Source organism: Crocodylus porosus, unplaced genomic scaffold, assembly GCF_001723895.1.
Source record: "Crocodylus porosus isolate Cpor-Errol unplaced genomic scaffold, CroPor_comp1, whole genome shotgun sequence".
NCBI lineage: Eukaryota > Metazoa > Chordata > Crocodylia > Crocodylidae > Crocodylus > Crocodylus porosus.
The window spans coordinates 552,590-568,684 of NW_017728906.1; the positions used below are offsets into that span (position 1 = coordinate 552,590).

Below are 16,095 nucleotides of genomic sequence, written 5' to 3' on the forward strand. Positions count from 1 at the left end.
ACCCCCCCACCTCCCCCACACACACACCCACACACGCTCTCTAGAAAGGATGTGGACAAATTGGAGAGATTCCAGCAGAGGACACAAAAGTGGTGAGGAGGCTTGAGGATATGACTTATGAGGAAAGATTGGGGGAACTGGGCTTATTTAGTTGAGAAAAGAGGGGACAGAGGGGTTTTAATAGCACCCTTCAACTACCTGAAGTGGGGGTTGAGAGAAGATGGAGTTAGACTGTTCTCAGTGGTGGCACATGACAGAACAAAGAGCAATGATCTCAAGTTCTAGCAAGGGAAGTTTAGGTTAGATATTAGGGAAAAAATTCTCACTAGGAGGGTAGTAAAACACTGGACCAGGTTACCCAGTGAGGTGGTGGAAGGTCCATCCTTTGAAGTTTAAGACCCAGCTACACAAAGTTTCTGCTGGGATGATCTAGTTGGGGATGGTCCTGCTTTGAGTAGGGGATTGGACTAGATAACCTTCTAAGGTCCCTTCCAACCCTATTTTTTCTATGATTCTATAATTGCTTAAAAGAACACAAACAAAGTATTATTTCATAAGATTTTGGAAGCAGGAACTTAGTTTTTCTGTCCTTTTTTCTGTAAAAATCTCCTTATGGCAAGGAGTGACTGTGAATTAGAAACTTTTGCTGATATAATAAGGAGGAGTGGTAGAGTGGGAGAAATCTACAAGGCAAGGGAAAAAAGGTCATCCTCAGTTTGGTATGCATTTATAAAACCAAATGGTTTTACTAAAGCCCACTGGCTTTATAGAACAATTTCTAACAATTCATTTTGTTATGAATGTAATGCTGTGAAAACAGCTATATTTGCAGAAGTGGAAAATGAATCCTAGTAGCTATTTAGCCTGCATATGACATGTCTCATCTTCAAAACAACTTGCAAATGCTAACTTATTAAGCCACCACTGAGACAATTAGAGGATGACCTTTATGTAAGAGTCAGGGTCATCACTGAAAAGCTATTGCCTCCTGGTATTGTTGCTCATCCCACAAATGGTACCATCTCTCTCTCACTGAGGTAATCTATTTATCTGGTTCCTATATCACAGGCAGTTGCAGCATAAAATCTTCCACATGCTGCTACACAAATAAACCTCAACTTTTGTTCTTGACAAGTTCAATCTCCATTCTAGCCATTTACTTTTTGGTCCCTTTCGTGGAAATTTATGGTGGTGGCCTGTAAATTACTAGAACTTGAAGGATAACTGTTGAGTTTTGTATAGAATTTACAAATCACAAAATGTGTTTTGGTTCTTACTTGTAATTAATCTGAACATTTCAGAATTCTCCATGGAAGTAGGTTCCATAAAGCAATTTTCACTTTAACCAAAGTGCTTCTATTTGATTTTGACTTTAAAAATATTATTTCGTATGCAATACAAAATACATATTTGAAATCAAATACAATTTACAATGGACAAATTTATTTTTTTTGTCTTGAAAAATGTCAAATTGGATGTTCTGGAGCTGTTTGAACTTTCTCCCTTTTACCTGTGAAACAGAATAGATATAATTTCTCAAAGTGTTTTGATTTGGAAGGCACTTCGTTTCCAAACGGAAGACTGGTGAATCAGGTCTACTAATTACTGTTATGGTTTCACTATGAGCTGGACTGAAGTCACAAGTTAATATCAGAAAACTACCAAAATAAAAGATGGTAAGCTGGTAATGATTTTCACTCAAAAGGTCCTTTGGTTAGTTTTAAATGGGGGCACACAGATATTATAGTTTCTGTGTCTCATTAATAAAAATCTCAATCCCTCCACAAATTTTGAATAAAACTGTGGCAATTTTCAATGAAGAACATACTACATAAACAACATCACATCAATGAGTGGGAAGGGACCTTGACAGATCATCTAGTCCAACCCCCTGCCATGGGCAGGAAGGAGCACTGGGAGTGGCAGGGGTCATAAGACCCCGGCCAGGTGCCTAACCAGTCTTGTCTTGAAGATTTCCAGGGAAGGTGAGAGCACCACCTCTCTCATTGGCAGCCATGAAGATCAAGCAACTCACAGTACTATAATTTCTTTACAAGAAAGCCTATCCTTTTTCTGCTACTTGGTTTAACAGGTGAAACACAAAATAGCAAGCAAATGCATTTATCCTTCTACAAGAACTGGTGTACACCAAAATATATTTACAGATGTCAAATTATATATTTGCACTTAGTTTGTGGGTTACAAGAGATTCAGAGCAAATATACTATTTTTTTCAGTGCTTTCTTCCTCTGCCTCCACTATGTTTATTTTTCACTTCTTCCTGCTGATGATATACCCTGGAAATTACGAAGTGCTTTCGATTTACCAAGAAGTTGGTCAGGATGAGAAAAACATTTCTAATGAAAAAATTCAAAGCAAACGAATAAAAAAGGAAACGTCATGATTTTTTTTGGTGGAATACCCTGCCAATTTTGTGAAATTCTGCAACTTTGAAAATGTTTGAAGTTTACAGTTTCAAAATTTTAATATCAGCAATTTTTAAAAAATATGGTTTTCCAAGTTTCTGTTCATTTTTTTTATATTTATGTTTTGGGTAGGGGTATTTTATTTTGTTTTATTTTATTTTATTTTTACAGAAACGGGGTGAAACACAGAGATAATAAGTAATTTTGTCCCTAACTACTGCATGAATTAGTGGAAATAATACTCGTATCACTCAACTCCAAGGTCAGTACTTTGTAATATTTAGACCACACTACTTTAAATTAACATTACCCATTTTGGGTTAATGCAGTACTTCTACTATATTTTAAATATATGTTTGTATTTTAAAGTGTGTGTGGGGGGGGTGAGAAAAATAAAGCGTTGATGTCTGTGATGATAACACAAAGTTTTAGAAATTGCATTTGAAATAGGAAAAAAATGTTTGCTTGAAATCTAGCCACAATAAAATTGGGTCAATGCACCATGAAGAAAAACATAAATTTCTAATTGGATTTAATTTTTTATTAAAAAAATTAGGTGCCAGGATTTTTTTAGATTTTGATTGCTTGAGAAATATTTTCAATTATATGGATTTTGGTTCCTACATTTTGTCAAAAATGAACCAAGAACCAAGAAACCTTTTTAGATTATAGCTACACCAACATTTTATGAAGAATTTCTGGCTCACCTATTAAAGTTTGGAAAGTTTACCATATGCTCTGTAACTCAGTGAAACATTCACAGACATGAAGTAATACACAGTGGACTAATAATAAGCCCATGGATAAAAATAATGGGACAAGGAGAACTATGAAATAACTTCCATTGTAAAAATAGCCAAACAACTCAGAAATTCAATTATGAAATCCAACATAATGCTCAGATACCAGGAGAGAACAGCAGGTCACAAATCAAAAGAAAATATTCGGAGGTTATGCTATGCTTTACTGACTCGTACTGTACCCAATTTCAACATCACTTTACAGAACTTTACACCTATTCAAGGAGGCATAAAGGTTACAAACATCTGAGCTTATATAGCCTAGTAAAAGAGTCCTTATATAGATTACAAAATTGAAGTACAGAGATTTTAAACAGAAACCACCCCAATTGACTAAACGAAAATTGCTAGTGAATGTTGCTGTGTTTTACAGCAGCAGAAATACCAGGAAAAGGAAGTGGTTGTAGAATTTAGAGTCCAGGTCCTTCAGAAGACATATCTTAAAACATTTATTTTTGCTTAATTTCATAAAAAAAAAAATGAAGCAGCTGTGACTAAAAACACCCTGGCAGGTATCAAGGTATCCTACAGTTCATGGGAGGAATAGAAAAATGAAAATGAAATAAACAATTGAAGAATGCATTCATTTTGTACCCCTTCTCCCAAAGTTCTATGAAGATTTAGTATAAAACAAACTGTATGAATTCAGCATGCCCCAAGTTCAGCAAAGCACTTGTGCATATATATTACTTGGAGTCATTTAAGTGGTTTGCTAAAGTGAGGCTTCATACAAGAAGGAAAGGAATGCAAGATGAGCACTAGTTATATTCTACACTTGCAGTAGCATGCATTTTGTTTGGGTACTACAACAAAATTACTGCTTTAAGTAAATAACAGCTGATTACCAGGTTTAAGCAGTTGAGGATAAAAAGCTATCAAAGAAATACATGTCTTATATACCTCATTTGAGAGATGTCATCTGGCTGAAAAATTTCCCATATGAATTGGTTTTGACCACTTGTGTGCATATGTCATGGGGAAGTTTTAAGCATGCTTTCAACAACTGGGGTTTGGAAGCTAGATGAAAATGAATGATAAAGGAGGGAGTTAAGGGATCCATAACAATATGCTTGAGAGCATATAGGCAGTAAAAACTATAGTATCCTCAAAGGACACCATTATAGTAGCTTGTGGGAGGATTCCTCCACTCAATCCCAGGGAGGCATAGTTTGCTCCATAATGCTTCACTCTGATTGCAAACTTCTCTTCCTCCTGTGCTGATGGATAATCAAGTAAAATTTGCAAGTATATTAGTATGATGAATATGGGAGTTACTTGGATTGTTTTTATGAAATCCATGTTTCCATGCTTTATGTTGGGGGTTTTATCAACACCAGAGGCAAATTCTAGCAAATGTCGACTACCATAGAGTAACAGAAACAAGGACCAATCCTTCAAAGCACTAAGCCTCTGCTGGTAATCAAGGGCATCACACACATGCTCTTGGATGCGGGGAGGGGGAGGAGAGGGAGGGGCTTTACTTAAAGCGGCTCTGAGAGCCACTCTAATTAAAGCACCAGCAGTGTCACATGTATTCAGTGTCCTTCTGTTTCAAAATGGCAACGGGGGCGCTTTAAAGCTTGTTTAGTTAAAGCACCCCTGCCACCATTTTGAAACAGAGGGACACTGAATATACGTGATGTGGAGGCTGCTGGACTGCACTAATTAGCATACTCCAGCAGATTCAGTTAATTGAGTCTGCTCTGACACATGCTAATTGTCATGGGGGCACTTTAATTAGCATGTACTGGAGTAGAGATCCATCATACGTACAGGTACTATTTAGGACTAAGCTGAGAGACAGGGTCTGAAGTCAAATTCAAGTTAAACTTTGATGTAGAAGTAGTGACTTTTCTATAAAAGAAATGACAAAAGGACAAAGGACTTCACTTGTACAGGTGATACAATGATAAAAATTTGGATGACACACAATGAAAATAGTTTTAACTATTATTAAAACTCCTTTAGTTGTATGCCTCTGCTTGTTAACTTTCAAAGAGGACATTGTGCTTCTTTTTGAAGGAATTGCCCTTCATCACTGCAATTTCTAAATGGTCGTGAGTAGGGGTCTACCCAACTCCAGGAGGTGGCCAGATGATTTTTTGGGCAGATTATGGGGCTGGCCCCCACTTTCATGGGCTCAGTGTGGTGCCTCCCCACAAGCCTCTGATTGGCTGAGGAAACCCGGTGGCCCCACTGCTAATTGATGGAGAAGGCTGCCACCTCTTGCTGCTGATTGGTGGAGAGGGGCAGGGCCCCGTGGCAGCCATCTCAGCAAGGGGTGGGGACAGCAGCCATCTTGTGTGCTGGCCCTCATGCCAGGAGCCCCCTTTGTGGTAGGCTGCATGGCCAGGATGATTGCTGGTTCCCACGGGGGAGCCAGCATTTTATTTTTAGTAATTTTGTTGTTGTTTTATTTTTCCACAAATTTTGTGAAGATCACCTGGTTTCATGATTTCTGTGAAATCTGTGTGATTGCAATTTGAGTAAGACCCTAGTCATGAGATCCCAAAGAGAATTATATAGTGAAACCCATACCCTATTAGGCTGTCTAAAGTAAATACACTTGGTAAACATACCCTTGGTCTGCACCTAAACATAGTAGATGTTTTAGACTGGTAACCTAGGTCTAGTGTGAGGCAAAAAAAGCAGGCTTTCTCTTTATTAGAGATACCACCAGAGGCTTGACATTTGGGGGGGAAAAAAAAAAAAAAATCGATCATGGAGAAATATAGATTATATATCCACACAAGAATCAGAGAAGCAACTGCAGCTTATGCAGACATACTGAAGTGGCTTAAGACTGGCTGATTGAAGCATGGCTAGTGCCTTGTCCAGGGCAGCACAAATCTTAATGCAGGCTAAAAAATCTGTCTAGGACCACTGTTCCCCTGTCTATACTAGTATCAGTACTTCAGCTAGCTGGTTCGTCTCTATTCAGCTAGCTGGTTTGTCTCTACACAAGCTGCAACTCCACTATTAGATTGCCATTTAGACATACCATGAAATAGCGATCATAGATGCAGCTCATCCCTGAACTCATTTTGGAACACTTTGGAATACAGAAGTCATAGAGGAATGATGTACATGGGTTTCTTATCACAGGCTTGAAGCTAATGTGTATTTTGTTTAGTTTTAAATGTGAAACAAGTATGAAAAAATGGAACTGGTTTCTAAACCCTTATTTAAGCTTGATATTAAACATGTTTGTGTCCTTTACAAAAATGGGGTCAAATACATTTAGAACTTATTCATTTAACTGGGCAAGAAATGAATGCTAAATGCTAAAACCTAGTTTGCTATAAAACAGCCAACTAACATTTAAAAGAGCATAACTACTCTAGTAAATGCTTTTATTTTATTTTGGTTTGTTGAGTATTTACCAAATAACTTTTAAGATTATTATATATTTTGAATAACATAAAGGGTTAACAATAACAAGGGGTGGCTACCTCCAGAGTGGCAGTAGGAGGTAATCAGATGAGTAAGTTGGAAACAACACAAGCTTGAAAGGTCAGGGACAAAAGAGCCAGGTCAACATGGGCTATGAAGGACACAGACAGAAATGACATTTGTGGCATGATGGGCCCCTTGAAAGCACTCTAATGCCATGTCAAAACAGAAAAGCATGGCTGCAGAGTGCTCTGATAGTATGACAGTCATTGTATGAGGGTTCAAATGAAGACACTCCAAAGCAGAGTGCCTTCATTAATTTCTGTCTGCTCTGGCTGTTCTCTCTGGATGGGAGGGGGAGAAGGCAGGGGAGGGACGTCTGTTTTGGGGTTTCCCCAGCCCCCCTGGAGTGGGAGGAGCAGGTGACAGACTTCCCTCTCCTGCCTTCTCCCCCTACCATCCAGAGACAGTTGTGGAGCTGTGAGAGGGGGAGTGGGGCTAGGGGGAGAAGCTGCATAGGCAGTCTCTCTCCCTGGATTGGCTCCAAATTGAAGCTGATCCTCCACCCTCCCAATCCAACAGCTGAAGTCTGTTGGGTCAGGATGATTGGTATAACTCATGGTGCTTTCTATGAATCACCATGAGTTAGATCCAGGAGCTACGCTTATGTCTGCACCTACACAGGCATTCATTTCCACTAGGGGAAATTTCTGAGAAATTTCATTTGAGAACATTTGTTTCTGAGTATACAGATATTCAGTTGGCAGCTGCCTCCTCTTTGCTTTCCAGTTCTTCACCAGGCATGGAAAACAACATGTGGCAGTCCTGGTTTGGGAGGGAGGAAATAGCTGCTTCATTCCTCCCAGTGCCTGAAGAAAATGGAGCAGAGGGGAATGGAACAACAGGTTAACTCCTCCCATCTGTTTCACAGACCAGGGTCCCAAGTCTGGGGACTAAGCAGGGAAAAAGGATAGACTGCTCCTCTGGTCTGTGCAGAGTCAGGGAGCAGCAGGCAACACCCACCCTACCTGTTTCCTAGAGTAGGGTCTAGGGAGCAGGCAGGGGGTGGGGGGCCGTGGAGCAGCTGCTCCACTTCCGTCCCAGAAGAATCCAGGGAGAGACCTGGGAAACCTACTCAGTCCAAGAAACGGATGTGGGGCTTTGCCCCACTTGCCTCCTGAGAAGAGTGCACAAATGTTCTTTCTTGCAAAAGATTCACCTTCAGAAGCGAGATCTGATGCCTGGATGATCATTCTACCTGAGGGGGCATTCTTCCTCCAGGAGAAGATGAATGAATGGTTGTATGTTCCTAGATTTTACCAGGAGAATGGCAGCCCCCGTGGAAGAACCATAAGGCTTGTTCATGGCCATAACTGACTGAAGCACATAGCAAGTTTTCTCAGTTCAAACCCCACCTTCACTTTAATGACTTCCTATTGGCTCATTATAATGGGATAGAATTTGGATCTAGTAAAGGTCAGGTACAAGGGACCCAACGTTTTAAAAACAACAGTTTAATAAGAATAAACAATGAGATTCATTTTTAAAAGACATTTAGTAATACACTTGGTTGAGCCCTTTACCTGCTGAGGTAGTTCCCTTGGCTCAGGCTGTAATATATTAGAAAGACTGGACAAGTAGCTTGCTGCTGCTGCCTATGATGTCCCTGTTCTGCAGGCCTGAGACCTTGGTCTCCAAGCTATTTTCCCATTCTTTAACATTTACATTTGAAATCAGGGAGGAAAAATGCCTCTCAAAATGGCATTCAATTTGGCTTATTCCTAGAGACCATTAAAAGCCAAACATTTTGTTTGCGATACAGGCCTATTAATCTGCACCCTTCCTCACCAGTACTCCCAGATAACTGCCCCAATTATCTGCTCAGACATTCACACCTTCATCACCTTCTATTCCCTCCTAATTATCTGGATATTACTGATGCTTCCAAAGTATTATGGATAAAAGAAGTGATGAATGACTCTTTACAAAACAACTGGGCATCTTATATCGGTTTGTGAATAGGAATTCAGGTCATTATTAAGACCCTGAATTTAGCAAAAGCTTAAGGATGTGCTATAAGGCAGACAGAACACTCAGATAAGTTAAGCACATCCTTAGATGATTTGCTACACTGGGGCATGAGAGTGGGACATTGCTGGCCACAATTCAGAAAGGTATGAAAGCATGTATAAGTTTAAGCATACAACTTAGTAGGGCTACCTATATACTCTAGTATTCTACCCTAGATGAAAACCAGAAGTTTCTGGAGACAGAGTATATCAAATGGAGTGAAGGCCCAGCCCCTCCCAGGGTGAGAAACAGGGTAATTGGCAATTCTTAAATTCATTTAGCTAAATCTCTTTTGTCTCCAATCTCAGCACACAGCTATCTGGGTTTTACCACATAACCAAACAGTTGCTATATTTGCATTAGAAAAAAAAAATCTCTTGCAGAAAGCTTTCTCCAGATTTCAAGAATGCAAATAACTATGGTTAAAACTGAAGAAGTGGGTGGACAAAGCAAACATATTTTAATTACTGTAGGTGGGGAAAGCAAACACACTTATTTTCAGCATGTGCAATGTAAGATTGAATATGTCACCTTGCAGCTGCATTTGTGATTATTTTCAGACTGCTGGGATTACGGATCAGTTTATCCAGGATGCTGACAATCTGCTCAAACTTGGGTCTGTTGTTTCTGTCCTTTTGCCAACAGTCCAGCATCAGCTGATACAAGGCAGCTGGGCAGTCCATAGGAGGTGGCAAGCGGTACCCTTCATCCACAGCCTTAATTACCTGCACAAGGATAAAAGTTTTGGGAAAAAAAGTGATTAAATTAACTTGTTTTATCAGTTCTGCAAAATACATTATCACGGACATTTAACGTTTAAACAAATGTGTTCATTCTCCAATTGTCTTGTGGTACAACACTCTTGGTTTATCTACATAGTAAATCAGATAATAAATGACATACAGAAAGAGCTATAGGAAAATTAAGATACAGCATGTGACTTTGAGGAAGATGCAGTTTCAACAAGCTTCTCTAAAACTGACGTGATTATGTTAGTGAAGTCTATGTTAAATGGTACATTTAATATGGTAAGTTGTATTATGCCCATGTCCTCATCCCTCTAACACACACAAAACCAAAAAAAAAAAAATCAGATCATTCCCAATAACCTATGTTTAGTATTGCTAGGAATGCCACTCCATATCTGACCACTCGATACTTGATTCCAAAAGCTTGATCAATACTTTATACTTTAGAGGGTAACAACCCCATTATTTATGCATCTTTAATGTCATATACTGTCCACATCTAACTTCCACTGAAATCATGGGTAATTTGCCTACCTTCCCAAAGATATTCTATAGATAGAGGGCAGCACATAGTCATTACATTGTAACAGATCTTACTGTGCTCCTCCACAAGTGTACGATGGCAGGAGGCATGACTGTGGGATTGCAAATCAGATCCCATCATGCCTTATTGCCAAAGAAGGGGCTTCACACCAGGCTTCCTCTGCACCAGCAAGAAGAAAGCCCCTTTAGCTGACAAGGATCCCAGCTATGGGGGTACCTCATATACCCCCCATGGCTAGTACCTCATATACCACCTGCTGTGATCTGATAGCTTCAGGGGTGCCCCATGTACAGCTGGGCAGGGGGGGAAGCTGTTACAGTCTCCCAGCTGCAGGGATGCATGGTGCACCCCCTTACCTGGGAGGTGGAGCAGCTGTAGTCAACCAGCTGTGGGGGTGCATGGAGCACTCCTGCAACTGGACGCCCTGTCAGCTGATGGGGTTCCCAACTGTGGAGGCACAGGCTACACATGCAAATTAAAGCTGGGTAGAAACCAGCTATAAAGTTACTACACATTTTCCATCAGTAATTATATAACTGGTTGGACCTTTTTAAGGCACCATAGTTAATTTGCACATGTAGTTGGTCTAAATTAATTGCACAATTAACCAGGTAATTGTGTAATACCTGGTTGAATCAGCTATTAGATAAAAGCACCAAAAAGCCCTGCTGAAATGCCCAATCTATACAGGCGCTGCAAAGCCAGGTCGATCTAATGTGCTACTTCTTCCAGTAAAGCTCTGGGGAGGTTTGTTTTTTGGTTTTTTTTGCGGGGGGTGGGGGTTGTTTAACATCTGTAAGTAGCCCTAGAGTCCTAGATAGAACATGGTAAGGAAACGACTCTATGTTTAAGCACTCTCATAGCAAAAAATCATACAGGCATACCCTGTTCCTGAGTTTCATTTTACTATAAGTAGGTATTATGGAAGTGTGACAGGTTCAGGCGATCTGACTGGTATCTGATACCCCCTAGTGGTCAGATCTGCCTTTCTATGCTCCTCAACCTCCTATTACCTCCTGTCTCTTGCCCGCCATGATTTGATCTTATGGTAAGCTGCCTCCAGGGGCTGGGGTAGCCTTTTCTTGGGTGCCATTCCTCTGCATATAGCCCTCACTGCTTCTCTGCCCCAAATTCCACAGGGTGGATTTCCCCTTTAAGGCAGCCCCAATTGTGCCTTAGGAGCAATAATTGTGACCTACAGCCACCCCTATAGGCATGCCCGTGCCTTGAATATGTTAGTCAGTGTTTGGAGGGAGGGGCCCTTGGCCCTGATTCTACACTTGTCCCCTCAAACCTTCAACCTTTGTTGGGGCTTCTGCCTTCCTGGCTTCAGCCCTTTTACTCTCACTGGGCCCCCTAGCCCAAGGTCCACTGTCCTGGACCTCAGCTTCTGGGCCCCAGCCCTATCTTGTACACGTATGTTTTTGGGCCTCTGGCCCCTGCCTCATGCTTCTGGGCCCTGGGCCTCTGGGAACTCTCTCCTGGGCATCCCTCAGGGATCCCCTGTGGCCTCCAAACCACCCCCATAGCCACAATCTGGTCCTCTAGTCCTAAACAAACTCCAGCAAAACAGAAATATGAGGAAATTGCATCCTCAAAGTTCATTCCCTCTCTGAACAATACCCTACCATAAGCTATACATCCCAGTGATAGGCTCACCCTCATTCCCTTGGGTAGCTTGGGTGTCCATGGACCTGGTTTCTGCTGTCAGCTTCCCCAGAGAGCTCCTCTCCCTCCAGCATACAGGGTCTGACAGCCTGCTCTAGCTCAAGCCCTGGTCTTATATGCCTTGAAGCCCCACCCCCTTCTGTCATGTGGCTTTTTCCAGCCACACACTGGAGTTCACCCTTTTAGTTAAGGGCCAGCCTGTGCTCCTGTTGCCACAGCCCCACACAGCCAGCTTAGCCTGCTGCACTGTCTTCAATAACAGGAACCCCCTGGCTGCCTGTTACAGGAAGGCATTCCACTAAAATATTAGCCTAAGCAACACTCTTAAATTGATCCTGTACTACAGTAGTCAAATTATCATATTTATTTAAAAACAAGGTACAGCTTGCTGTAAAGAATTAATATACAGCCAGTAGTCCTTATTTGGAAGGAAGGTTTTTCTTTGTATTTTTGTTTTTATATTACCATTTTTAGGAACAGCAGTAAAGAAAACCCTGGTTGCCTAATTCTGGTTACCACTATTGCTCCTTTGTTCTGTATTAAGAAAGGGGCAGGGAAAAGGCAGGGAAAAACACCTGAAAATCTATGCCTTAGGTGCCCTGTACAGATGTAGGTAAAGGTGCAATTGGATCTAATAAGTGATCCATACAACCACATACATGGCAGGAGGCATGACTGTGGAATCACACATTAGATCCAATTGTACTTTATTCCTAGTGTGGGGGGGGGGAGCACGATCCTGTGTTCCCCTGCATCTGCAAGAAGCAGACTCCCGTAGGTGGGAGCCCCCTTTGTTGATGGGGCTCCCAGATGCAGGGACTACGCATAGTCGGGATCATGAATCCCAACATCTGATGGAGGCTTTTGTTCCTGGCTGTGTCCCATGTGCAGCTGGGATCAAGAGCCCCCATCAAGTGTGGGGAGTCTCAGGCCTGGCTGTCCATGGTATGCAGCCAGGACCAAGAAGCCCATCAGCTGTGGGACTCTCAGCCCCCACAGACATGGGGCAGTGGGGACTGCAGTCTCCTACCTGTGGGGGTGCCCATGGCTGGGAGATTGCAATGGCTGGGAGATCACAGCAGCTGCGTTCTCCCTACCACAGACTACTTACACGTACAGATTAAAGCTGGATAGAAACCAGCTATAAAGTTATTACAGATTTTTAAGTAATTTCATAGCTGGTTGGACCTTTTTAATGTGCAAATGTAGCTAATCTAAATTTGTTGTGCAAGTAACAAGTTAATTGCACAATAGATATAATGTGTAGAGGGGGCCTCACTGTAATAGAAGGTTAATTGTATTTCTATCCAGAAGCTTTGTCTATAGTTGATTCATGTGGAATAAATCTAAGCACAAGTCAAGAGAAATAGCAGGAAAGGCTTTTCCTTTCCCCTCTCTAAATCCTGGTTTGGAAAAAGCTATATTTCTAAAAACCAAAAATGTTAGCATAGATATTAATTACTTAGACCTCCCACCCCACATGGAAATCTTCCTAAATTAATTTAACTATTTTCCCAATTTATCTGTTGCCTGGTTGCAGAAGTATTTTTGGTTCATTAAAACCATAGTACAAATGCTTCAATTTTAATTCATGGGCACCAACAGCAATTTACTTTGTGCATTCAAGGGTCATGGAAAAATTCTATAGAATGTTATGGATTTGAACAGAAATGTAGGCAGGGTTCATAAAAAAATCTATGGAACTTGAAAGAAATTACAATGTTTGTTTTAACACTGTTTACAGAACACTGCTGCAGGCACATCATTCTTTTTAGCAATCTGGAATAGTTCAGGTGTTTTTTCTAGAAAAACTATAATTTTCTGTTAAATTTAACCCATTTCCACAAGCAGGGAGACTTGGAAACTTTCTTCTCTACATCTTCATCAATGTCAATGTCAAAAATGCAGAGCCACCTGGTTTCATTATGCTCCACTTCCTTTCACAGCTTGATTCTTTATTTGAGAACATAACTCAGACAACAATAGACTCACATCCTGATTGGACATTTCCCAGTATGGCCTCTCTCCATAGGACATCACCTCCCAGAGAACAATCCCATAGCTCCACGCATCACTTGCTGACGTGAATTTGCGGTATGCAATGGCTTCTGGCGATGTCCATCGAATTGGAATCTTTCCCCCCTAGAAGCAAAAGGAAAAAAAATCAAAAAAATCTTGACCTAGTGTATAACGAGTATAACTGCATACTTTTAATACTTTTTAATGAAGCCATATGTTTATCAGTACATTGCTTCAGTAAATAACTAACATTACCAAAAGCTATTGCCAGTTTTCATGGAAGTGTGTCTGCATGTCCTACTCACAGTGGTTTTTGCAGCAAACATTGAATGATATTGTATCACAACATTGTCCAGATGGTCTGCATATCTGCACATTTTCTCTTTATAAATTATATAGATATATTTTTATTGACACATTAATATTAAGGGTTTGAGGAGCCTGGTGCCCTCTGCTTCACTCTTGGGTGGAGATGTGAGGCAGCATGGTTTCCCTAACACTGGTCCTTCACATAAAGTCCATGGCAACCATATGCAAGTAAGTGAAGTTAAAGCAGCTCCAAGACTGCTCTGTCAGGATGAGGGCCAGGACAGAACAACCCACAGGGCCAAGAGTCCACAACTTCAGCTCAGTTGTACAAGGAGAGGCTGGACTTAAACATTTCTAAAGTCAGAAGAGCACATCATTAAATGATTTAAACTTGGAAAAGAATAAAAACTAGTTACAATTAGTACATGTAGCTGGGGAAACAGCTCTCTCTGATTAAGGCCACTGTTTTTGCCATAACTCAAATCAGCAAAACACACGCAAGTAGCCTCAGGCCGCAGTGGGAGAATTAGAGGGAAGAGACAATCACTTTCCATTGGCGCCAGTGTTTACAACATTTGCAAGTCTCTGATTTGAGGGTCATGCACGAAAGAACCAGGTCCCTAAAACATGGCAAGACAAAACTTTTTGACTTCAGATGACTTAAAAAAGAATGTAATTAAATGCAGAATGTAGTGACTGTTTAAAGCTGTTTCCAGCTCCAGGGATATACAATCTATGCAGCTCTGGGTTAAGCTTCAGCTCAGACTTCAGATTAAACTGTATTTATTTTAAGCACTTCTCTACCTTCTGTTTACAGCAGCACTTGAGTGCTTCACAATCTTCAACACACTTATCCTCACAAAATCCCCATGAGGGTTGGGGTCCTACTATCTCTATTTAACAGATGGGGAACTGAAGAACAGAGGGTAAGTCAATGTGGTACAGTTCAGGGCATACAGTTGCTCTAGACAAGCTAGCATGTATTCTAGAAGCAACATATCCATCTTAGGGGGGATGAGCTACCCTTTCCAGGAGGACTAATTTGCTCAGGCAGAGCAACAAATTAACATAACTACATTGCTTCCAGTACTAGAGAGAGCATAAGTACAGCTAACTCAGGTGTCTTTGCCTGGCACTGTATTGTGCACACAAATATACCCCAAGAGATTAAAGTTATGTATGCAAAGCAAAGAGACATACGTAACCCAGTTTCAAGAGAGCTAGTTTGTCTTATGACCAGGGATCCTGGTTTTCTCCAATTTAAAAAAATCCCCAATTTTTGGTTAAAAATAAAGTAACCCCAAATCCACATTTTTCTGTGATTGTATGTATAGTGTGTTAGGGTAACAATATTTGGATTTTGGGAAGCCCTGGATTTGCAGCTGAGACAAGGCTTTAATCTGGGTCTCAGCAAAAGCTGCTGACCACAAGGCAGAATGATGTATTAAAATAACCTTGCAAGTGCTTAGGTAAGTTGTTTTCTAACAATGGGACAGTGTATAGAATTTATGGTGTAAGAAGAACAAGATGCAGCCCACCAACTATCGTCAGGAGATAAAGCAGAAGCAAAACCTTGGAGAGGCTGCTGAAGTCAGCAAGAAACCAGAAAGAACTAGCAAGTGACTGGGAGAAGCTGAGTGAATGGCCAGAGAGGCATGTAAATGAATGAAATGCATAGGTAATTCCATGTTAATGAAGTAAGTAGTAAACAGAGACAGAGCTTGAGATGGGAGGAGAAATGGGTGGAACCAAAGGAGAGTGAGGGTGGAGTGAATGTTAATGAGTATAAACCAAGGTGCATAAAATGTGAAAGAACTAATGTTCAGGGCAGGTCCCCAGTTCGTTGTTTTTTTGGGACCTGGCCTGAAGCTGTCTCCATTCTGAATAGAGCTGTTGTGAGCAATGTGTGCTCATGTTTGCTCCCTGCTTGCTCTGGCTAATGTATAACAGGATCCATGAACAATCGTAGTTGTTGGGCACTGCATGGAGTTGGGGTCTAACATAGTGGTATTTCACTTAAATCATGGAAAAATGTGTATTTGGAGTTACTTTTTTTTTTTTTTTTTTTTTAACTGAAAATTGGGGAATTTTTAATTCAGAGAAAACCAGGATCCCAA

The 16,095-nt window shown here is 40.9% G+C and overlaps 1 protein-coding gene across 2 annotated transcripts in view; it reads right to left on the reverse strand.

The window, feature by feature from the left end:
• EPHA3 (EPH receptor A3) overlaps window positions 1-16,095 on the reverse strand; it is a 367,059-nt gene that overhangs the window by 28,308 nt on the left and 322,656 nt on the right. For both annotated transcript variants that reach the window (XM_019528572.1, XM_019528571.1), the window contains exons 14-15: window positions 13,643-13,792; window positions 9,221-9,414 (exon numbers count right to left, since the gene is read on the reverse strand). In XM_019528572.1, coding sequence (XP_019384117.1) covers window positions 9,221-9,414; window positions 13,643-13,792 — 344 coding nt within the window. The remainder of the gene's footprint in view (window positions 1-9,220; window positions 9,415-13,642; window positions 13,793-16,095) is intronic.